The 9,640-nt window shown below is 52.5% G+C and overlaps 1 protein-coding gene across 1 annotated transcript; it reads right to left on the reverse strand.

Annotated features, from left to right (window-relative positions):
• Positions 1 to 836: 836 nt before the first annotated feature.
• On the reverse strand, positions 837 to 5,363 carry tbx16 (T-box transcription factor 16). The gene is made up of 10 exons (XM_076170728.1): positions 5,019 to 5,363; positions 4,594 to 4,903; positions 4,336 to 4,510; positions 4,143 to 4,245; positions 2,780 to 2,944; positions 2,508 to 2,654; positions 2,344 to 2,414; positions 2,167 to 2,255; positions 1,865 to 2,078; positions 837 to 1,774 (listed from the first exon to the last, which is right to left on the reverse strand). Exons 2-10 carry the CDS (start codon positions 4,607 to 4,609, stop codon positions 1,336 to 1,338), a joined length of 1,419 nt encoding a protein of 472 aa, XP_076026843.1. The 5' UTR covers positions 4,610 to 4,903; positions 5,019 to 5,363; the 3' UTR covers positions 837 to 1,335.
• Positions 5,364 to 9,640: the final 4,277 nt, after the last annotated feature.

Consider the following 9,640-nt stretch of genomic DNA (forward strand, 5'->3'; position numbering starts at 1 on the left):
TGACTCATGTTGACTGTAAACATGATGATGTCACCTCTGATCTCCTCTGAACTTTAGACTGTCACACCTGAAGCTCCTGTTCCATGTGAAGCAGGGACAGATGTTTATCAGAAAGGTCAAAACTGTGATCCTCTCAGTCACATGGATCAAACTCATGTTGGATTCAAATAAAATAAAAATCTCCAAATGAACACCAACAGCATTAAAATCAATGAAAACTCAAATCCCTTTTTTGGTTTTTCCCCCTTGGGTGTATTTTTTTCTCTCCCAGCTGAAATGAGGCGACGTCACTGTGATGACTGAACTTTGACCTTAACTCTTCTTCATTCTCATTAAAGTGAGTAAACGATCTCTGAGCCTGAGGCGTCTGGAGCAGAGAGACGAGGCCGGACGACCAAACCTGCAGCTTCATGAACGCCACTGAATAAAGACGCACCAGGGCCGTTGCCCCCCCCCCCCCCCCTTTACAGCGGTCATTAGCGGCTCGTAGCCCCGGGGGGGCGATGGCCTCGGCCTTGTGTTCTTCTGTGGTGAAAAGAAACCGACAGCTCCTCCATTTACATGCTTTTAAAGGCTGATTGAGGAGGGGAAGGAAAGTGGTGCAGGGACTTTATGATGCCCCCCCCCCCCTAAACCTCAGACCCCCCCCTCTGGAGTCGCAGCAACACGCCGGCTCTCCTGCCTGCTGAGCCTGAGCAGACGACAGTATGGAGCTCATTACAGCAACAAAGAGGAAATACAAACAAACTGAGACCCGCCGGGTTATCAGGGCGCCATGACGACCAGAGGACGAGGAGAGGGCCGAGAGACAGACAGGAGGACAGAGAGACAGACAGGAGGACAGAGAGACAGACAGGAGGACAGAGAGACAGGCAGGAGGACAGAGAGACAGACAGGAGGACAGAGAGACAGGCTTCAGTCCAGGCTTCATGTTTTTATTTCCACTTCACATCACAGCTTCACATCAAATGAATGATTGCACATTCGCTTCTTTCTTTCTTTTTACAAAAATAATATTTACACTTGAAAATCCACTTCAATATCAAAGTAAATACAAAATAAATAAACACTGAGACATCAAAACAATCAGCCGGCGTGAAACTCTACAGTCGCTCTGTTTCCTGCTGAACGGTACCGCCTGCTCTGTACGTGCTCCTGTGTGTGTGTGTGTGCGTGTGTGCGTGTGTGCGTGTGTGTGTGTGTGTGTGCGTGTGTGTGTGTGTGTGTGTGTGTGTGTAGGCGTGTGACTCGGCGTGGCCTCATGCATCTCACAGCTGGACGGAGGTTCTGGTTCTGGTTCTGGTCAAAGTCTCTCTGTCCGTCTCGTCTGCGTCCTCACCAGCAGGAATAAGAGAAGAGAGGATACTGGCTCCACTCGGCCACGTTGCCATGGTGATAGCCATGGTGCACAGCCTGCGCGGCGTACTCGGCGGTCAGGTGGTGAGGCGGGGGGTACTGGGCGGGGCCCGGCCCGCTCCACTGGCCCAGCGGCTGCTCGGCGCCGTACGGGCCGTAGATGTGGTGGCCGATCACGCCGGGCTTGCCGGCCTGAGCCACCGACATGTTCAGGACCCCCGTGTAGTCCTGGGGGGCCGGGAGGTGCTGGGGGCCGCAGTGAGGGGGCGGGGCCTCCTGAGCGCGGGGCTTTGAGGCCTCGTGCTCGGGGACGGTCGCCACGTCCGGAACTCTGGACTCAAAGCTGCTGCGTCCTGATCCTCCGTTGCTGCTGGAGACGCTGGAGGACGGCGAGGGCGACTTCCCGTACTCGTGGAACCTGAGGAGAGAAGAGGAGGAGGAGGAGGTGAGCAGGAGTGCTGAGGAGGAAGAGGAAGTCACGCAGCAGAAGCAGCTGTGTGATGTTCACCTGTAGGGCTGGTAGGAGGCGGGGCCAGGAACCAGCTGCTCCGTGTTGTACATGTCCCTGGTGTCCGTCCCGGGCGGGGACGCCGTCCTCACGCCGTTCTCCCTCTCTGCTGACCAGGGGGAGTAACGCTCCTCCTTCACCGCCTCGGCCTCCTTCCTCTTAGGCAGGTCTCCTTCCTCTCCCTCATAAGCTTCAAACGATGACCTGCAGAAGTCTGAGAACACAAAGATCAGAGTGATGAAGAGTCGGGGAGGGGGGGAGATGCAGCGGTGATGAAGAGGAGCAGAGTTGAGCCTTCATACCTGGAATGCTCTCCTCCTCAGATTCCCTCTCTGAGGCGCCGCTCTGCTTGGCTCTCTTCTCCAGGCAGGCGGGCGCTTTGGTTGCTCTTCTAGACAGGAAACACAAACTCAGTCAACAAACAGGAAGACAGAAGCCAGAAGAACCCGTCTGAAAAGTGAGGAGGTGAAGAGTCTCACCTTTTCTTATTTGTTCCTTCTTCTCTGAAACCTTTGGCAAACGGGTTGTGATCGATCTTCAGCTTTGTGATCTGTGGGGACAGGAAGTTGGTTAGATGTTTGTGTTCGGTGCTCTCAGATGTTTCAGCTTCAGGCTTCAGGCTTCCTCTCCATGCTTCAGTCACCTTGGTGTTCTGGTAGGCGGTGACGGCGGTGAACGACGTCTCAGGGAAGGTGAAGGTCTGGAAAACGCTCCAGCGGACGCTGAACAGGTCGTCGGCCTGGACGATGTGGAACCTCGGGTGGTAACGATGCATGGAGTGCAGAATGATCTGAGAGAGGAGGAGAGGGCGTGGAAAGGGTTAAAGATGTATGGAAGCAGACCGTGGCTCTATTTTGAGGCTTGCATGGTTAACATGTCACAGACTTCTGTACACGTATGATGGAGGAGCCTTACATGTCCGTGCTGGTCCAGTGTGTTGTTGGTGAGCTTCAGCTTGAGGAAGGAGACAGACTGCTTCATCCAGTGACTCCCAGGAGCAGGAGAGTCTGGGTGCAGGTACGTCCTGCAGGGAGGCTGAGGCTCCGCCTTCCCCGCCACCTCCCACTTCTCTTTATTCCACTGGAGGAAGCAGACAGACAGATGTTCAGTCAGTCAGTCAGGTGATCTGTCACTGTGTGATTTACAGCAGCGTGTTCCTTCCTGAGTGTGAGGAGGACACGGAGGAGGAGGACAGAGGAGGAGGACACAGAGGAGAAGGACACAGAGGAGGACACAGAGAGGAGGACACGGAGGAGGACACGGAGGAGGAGGACAGAGGAGGAGGACACAGAGGAGAAGGACACAGAGGAGGACACAGAGAGGAGGACACGGAGGAGGACACGGAGGAGGAGGACAGAGGAGGAGGACACAGAGGAGAAGGACACAGAGGAGAAGGACACAGAGGAGGACACGGAGGAGGACAGAGGAGGAGGACACGGAGGAGGAGGACAGAGAGGAAGACACAGAGGAGAAGGACACGGAGGAGAAGGACACAGAGGAGGACAGAGGAGGAGGACACAGAGGAGAAGGACACAGAGGAGGACAGAGGAGGAGGACACAGAGGAGAAGGACACAGAGGAGGACAGAGGAGGAGGACACAGAGGAGAAGGACAGAGAGGAGGAGGACACAGAGGAGAAGGACACAGAGGAGGACACAGAGAGGAGGACACGGAGGAGGAGGACAGAGGAGGACACGGAGGAGGAGGACAGAGGAGGAGGACACAGAGGAGAAGGACACAGAGGAGAAGGACACAGAGGAGGACACAGAGGAGAAGGACACAGAGGAGGACACGGAGGAGAAGGACACAGAGGAGGACACAGAGGAGGACACGGAGGAGGAGGACACAGAGGAGGAGGACACGGAGGAGAAGGAAACAGGAGGACACAGAGAGGAGGATACGGAGGAGAAGGAAACAGAGGAGGACACAGAGGAGAAGGAAACAGAGGAGGACACGGAGGAGGAGGACAGAGGAGGAGGACTCAGAGGAGAAGGAAACAGAGGAGGACACGGAGGAGGAGGACACAGAGCAGGAGGACAGAGAGGAGCTGATGGTTCTTCCCCCCCACAGGGAGCCGGAGCCCCCAGCAGGGGATAGAAAAACAGGAAGAGATAGAGCCCTTTGATCTGTGTGTGTGTGTGTGTGTGTGTGTGTGTGTGTGTGTGTGAGGGGGGGGGGGGTGTGATAAAGAGGGGCCGTGCTGCTGGAGTCCTGTCTGTCTGGGGCTCAGGGGGACCCAGCTGAGGCTCCTCTCCTTCTCTCCTTGCCTGTTTCCTCACCTTGTACCTGAAGCCGTCCTCAGGCACCATGTCCACCAGCAGGATGTACTTGGCACAGGGGATCAGACCGGACAGGTTGACCTTACAGTGAGGGAACATCCTCCTGCAACACAACAGGCACACACACACACACGTGAGACCTTCATCTTCATCAGCTGGAGCACAGACACAGAGCTGAGCCTGATCCTCTTACCGCCCAGGTTTGGTGATGATCATCTCTGTTCCTATCTCATGGAAGGTCTTCCACAGGTCAGGGTCCTCCAGGGTCATCCTGAGGTTCCCCTGCAGGTAGGCATCAGGTCCAGGGGCCATGGGGGCCATGGGGGCCATGGAGGAGGGAGGGGGGCCGCTGTAGTTTGGCTTTAAGTCTAAGAGAGAAGCAGAGAGAAGATGAGAGAGAGAAGCAGACAGAAGGAGCAGGCGGGACAGTGAGGAAGACGAGCTGACTCACCTCTGATGGACTGCATGCTTCTCTCTGCTGCTTCTTAAACGTTCACGCACAGAACAAATCCACAGATCCGTGAAATCCAAAAGCCCTGAGCTCTGCTAATCCTCAGCTCCTCGGTGTAAATCCAGCTGCTGGAGGAAGAGGCCCGCTCCGTCTGGACGCCGCTGCAGATGAAGTCAAAGATCTTGAGTCCTGCAGAGGGGAGAGGTGACCGGGACTTTTAAGGGGAGACGGGAGTGGGCGGGGCCAGGAGAGCCATTCCCAGGCTTTGAAGTGGCACGGGGACGAGTCAATGTCCCGCTGTGATTGGAGGCTGCAGGAAATCAAAGAGACTTAACAGAGCCTTGATACCGTCCCCACAGGAAGGGGGACGGAGGAAATGCATCTTTATTAACTGCTAAGAGACTTTAAAACAAATATGGACGCACTTCCCCGCCGCAGGTCGGCTCGGCCGCTCGCTCCGTCTGTGAATCATCGACCTGCTTGATCAGGATTCATCTGAGAGAAGCTGGAGGTCAGGAGAGAGAAGTCTGTGTTCCTCTGTGTGTCAGGGAGCAAATCTGGACTTTAAACAGCTTTAACCCTTCGTCAGCTGCAGATCCAACATTCTGATCTGTGAGTGAGGAAACTTAAAACTGCTAAACTGGAACAATTAGCAGTTTGACACCTTTGCCACTTTTCTCCATCAGAGAGAAACAACACAGTGGGTGGGAAAGTGTGTGTAAAGCCATCATGGTGTGATGATAACACACACACACGCACACACACACACACACACACACACACACACACACACACACACACACAGCCTTCTGCAGGTAACTCTCACCTGAGGGCGTCCAGGCAGAGCCCAGGGAGGGAGGGCTGTGTGTGTGTGTGTGTGTGTGTGTGTGTGTGTGCTGGGGGGGGGGTTGTGTATTGGGTGTCTAGACGCTCTCATAGATAATCTCATTAGGCCAGTTTCCCCTTGAAGCCGCTGGTTTCTGCATGCAGAGGGAGGAAGAGCAGCCAGTTAGCAGCAGCAGCACAAACTGGCCTTCAATGGGACGGAGAATAAAAACACGCCGGCCTCCAGCACGCTTCCCGAGGTGTCTCAACCTGTGTCACAACAGGACAGACACACACACACAACACGGAGAGAGTTAAGATGCAGGAATCATCTCAACTCTTTACTTCTTTACATTTCATTACATCAGGGTCATTAAGCAGACGCTTTTACCCAAAGAGACTTACAATAAGTGCGTTCAACAAAGGGAGATGAGCTCAGACTCTCTTTCTGCATACAGTGTGTCCTCAGTGTGTCCTACCTGTGTGTCCTCACTCTGTCCCTCACACAATAGAAGCTGCTGTGTGTTTTTAAATGTGGCTAACAGCTCCACATTCATTCCTGGGCCTGCAGCTTTAAATCCAGCAGCCCGTTACCATAGAATCAACCTGAGGCCTTTTATGTTCCTGAGGCGGCGTGAAATGCAGATTTCTACAGAAAACAACGAGCACTGTTACTGTTTCCTGCTGCAGAGAGTCAGAACGGTGAAACTGACACGAGGAGAAGGTCGAGAACTCCACTGTGTGATAAAGAGAGAAGACACTCAGACACCAACATTAACATAAACAACACAGGAGAGAGTTTAGGCTCCATGAAGAAAGAGGCTGCTGGGGAATCTAGATGTTTAGTTTGAGTCTTTCTTTATATCACTCTCACACACACACACACACACACACACACACACACACACACACACACACACATACACCGCGGACTTCTGTTCTGTTTTTTATTTGACATTTAGATTCTCTTTCACAGATTTCTACCTTGAATAAAAACAGAAACCTCATTTAAGGAGAAGCTGAGAGAAGCAGTGAAGCTCCGGGCCCCAGAGTGTGTGTGTGTGTGTGTGTGTGTGTGCGTGTGCGGCCCTGCAGGTCTGCAGCAGCACATTAATACGACTTTGGGACAGAAGACAGAGGGACGTCTTTACAGTTCACACCTTCACACGGAAATCTGAGGAATCAGCACTTAAGTGTGCGTATAGAGATGTTTAGAGCTGTGAGAGTATGGATGAGCTCCTCTGAGGGTCGATGAGGAGTAAAAGGCCTCTGACACCACAGAGCAGAGGCACTTAGAGGTGCAGAGCTCTGGATTTACTGCTCCTGATGCAGGAGCGAGGGAGAGGGAGAGAGAAAGAGAGAGAGAGAGAGAGAGAGAGAGAGAGGAGAAGCTCGCTGGCTCAACTTTGGCCTTGAGGAAGTGCGACGTGTTTTTATCCTCCTGATGTGAAACCAATCTGTGCTGAGGAGTTACTCATCACAGCTCCAGTGTGGCTCTCCTCACCCTGAACGCCTCCACGCCATTCCCTGAGACCTCAGAGACCTCAGGGGCCTCAGGGGCCTCGGGGATCAGGGTCGCCCTAAACAAACGTTCACAGGCAGAGATCACACACAGGAACCAGTCTGGGAGATCTCTGGATGAAACTCACAGCAGGTCCAAGAGTCTGCAGGGGGAAGGGGAACCATCGAGCAGGGTCTGTCCAGGGTCTGTCCAGATACGCTGAAGAGCCTGAGGTGACACAGGTGAGTTTGGACTTCAGTGGGAAGCCTGAGGACAAGAAACAACCCAGAGAGAGAGAGAGAGAGAGCGAGAGCGAGAGAGAGAGTTAGAGAGGGTTAGAGAGTTAGAAAGAGAGAGTGCGATAGAGTGATAGAACGATAGATAGATCTTTAGATAGAAGGTGTGTGTCTCTGTCAGTCTGTGACCATTTGCTTTAAGTGCACAGATCCTCCCTGTGCTCCTGAGTTAACAGCTGCCAATATACAGCCTGGTCCCAGGATCAGACGGCTCTCTAGCAGCCCAATAAAGAGCCCCCGGAGAGGCCTGACGAGAAATCTCACACCTTTGGCTCACATTAGCCATGCAGCACGGCCTTTTGATGCTTAATTGGCCACTTTGAGCCAGCGGCTGGAAACAACATGTCAGCGAGCGGACAATCACACGTGGAGGAAGAGAGAGTGAGAGAGAGAGAGAGAGAGAGAGAGAGAAAGCCTTCAGCTGATAGCGGCTCAGCATCTGGAATGTTCCTGAGGTTAGAGATGATCCAGAAGCTGGGGAGGGGAGGAAGTGAGGAAGGTGGAAACCTCATGCTAACGTGCTACCATGCTAAGCACCGACGTCAATAAGGGAGAGCTGAGAGGAGAGGGATGATAGTTTGATCAGCAGGCAGAGGGTTGATCAGATCCTGATAGATTTCTCATGCAGTTTGCAGAGAGAATGAGTTGTGTTTGTGGTGAGGAGGAGGAGGAGGAGGAGGAGGAGGAAGGCTTCAGCAGAGACTCTGAGCCGATCAGGAGCAGCAGCAGCATCAAGGAGCTGGCTGAGCACATTTGGTCGCCCACATAAGAAAACAAACCCCACATGGAGCTCGGCTGGCAAAGAGGGGCAAATGACAACTTCACAGCACTTCATAAGAAACTCCTGGAAGTTGCTAATGAAGACTAATGACTTCCCTCGTGTCGGAGACTTCACACCAGAGTGCACGAGCCTTTGAGCACTGAGGCAGAGAGGCCTGCTGAGGAAGACAGGAGGATCAGCCTCAGCCTGAGCCTCAGCCTGAGCCTGGGCCGCTCTGCTGCAGGGGGAGAGTTGGTGAAGAAGTTCATCAGGTTTATATTTAAGTTTCTAAACTAAAATTAAAGTCCAGTGAAGTTTAATTCACTGATTTGGGAAAAAGTTTAATTTTGTGAAGTTGGAGCAAAGGAAAGAGAAAAAAGAGAAAGAAAGGAGGAAAAGAGTGAACCTGAAACAGGAGGGGAGGAATAGAAAGATGACTTTGACTTACTGACTTATTCTGTAGAGAAACTCTTCATGTTTAATTCATTTAACTGCAACAGAAAGAAAAGCAGTGATGGAGGAATGAGAAGGAGAAAGAGCTCAACCTGATTCACACATGATTCCTTCCTCTGCTGCTCTATGCATCTGATGACTCATGCAGACAGAGGGTCCAGAGGGTCAGGAGGCTCCAGAGGGAAGGTTAACCATGCAGACAAACTTCTACTGCACATCTGTGTCTGGTGACATCATACACAAGTGGAGTTTAGACAAAGTGACATCAGAGGAGGAGAAACAACAACCAGAGAGGAAGAGACAAGGGAACACAGCATCTGAGTGACTGAGTCTGAGTGAGGGACTGAGGCTGGGTGAGTGACTGAGGCTGAGTGAGGGACTGAGCCCGTATGAGTGACTGAGTCTGAGTGAGGGACTGAGCCTGTATGAGTGACTGAGTCTGAGTGAGGGACTGAGCCTGTATGAGGGACTGAGTCTGAGTGAGTGACTGAGCCTGTATGAGTGACTGAGTCTGAGTGAGTGACTGAGCCTGTATGAGTGACTGAGGCTGGGTGAGGGACTGAGCCTGTATGAGTGACTGAGGCTGGGTGAGGGACTGAGCCTGTATGAGTGACTGAGGCTGGGTGAGGGACTGAGCCTGTATGAGTGACTGAGTCTGAGTGAGTGACTGAGCCTGTATGAGTGACTGAGGCTGGGTGAGGGACTGAGCCTGTATGAGTGACTGAGGCTGGGTGAGGGACTGAGCCTGTATGAGTGACTGAGGCTGGGTGAGGGACTGAGCCTGTATAACTGAGTCTCACTGATGCTGACTCCAGCTGAGAGGTGAGAGGTTCTAAAGCTGTGGTGCGTGTTCCTCTGGTGGTCGTCTCAGTTCCACCTGTTGGTCTGAAAGGTGACAGCATGAAGATAAGTGGAGTACAGATGAACGTTATGATCTCTTTATACAGATTCAAACAGGATGAACACATAAGCAGCTCTCCTTTAACCTCATCTGTGTTGTTAACGTGTTCTTATGCTCACTTTGCTGCATCACTTCTTGTTTTTCTTTCACCATGACTTAAAAAAAAACATTTTAAAATGAAAACTTTGAAATTCCACCTCTAATAACTCACTTTGGTTGATCTGCAGCTGTCGTAGTGATGTCATGTTAAAGTGTATGCTGAAGTGCAGCTGAGGTTTCCATGGTTACCAATGAAGACACAGGACACAGCG

The sequence above is a fragment of the Genypterus blacodes genome, unplaced genomic scaffold (assembly GCF_046128005.1).
Source record: "Genypterus blacodes isolate CSIRO-AG114 ecotype Tasmania unplaced genomic scaffold, CSIRO-AGI_Gbla_v1 ptg000229l_1, whole genome shotgun sequence".
NCBI lineage: Eukaryota > Metazoa > Chordata > Actinopteri > Ophidiiformes > Ophidiidae > Genypterus > Genypterus blacodes.

What these genes read in the sequence shown, in the direction of transcription:
- tbx16 (XM_076170728.1), bottom strand. An exon ending in ATCATCACCAAACCTGGGCG is followed by an intron (nt 4,246 to 4,335) that starts GTAAGAGGATCA and finishes GTTGTGTTGCAG; the next exon opens with GAGGATGTTCCCTCACTGTA. An exon ending in CACTGGACCAGCACGGACAT is followed by an intron (nt 2,655 to 2,779) that starts GTAAGGCTCCTC and finishes CTCCTCTCTCAG; the next exon opens with ATCATTCTGCACTCCATGCA.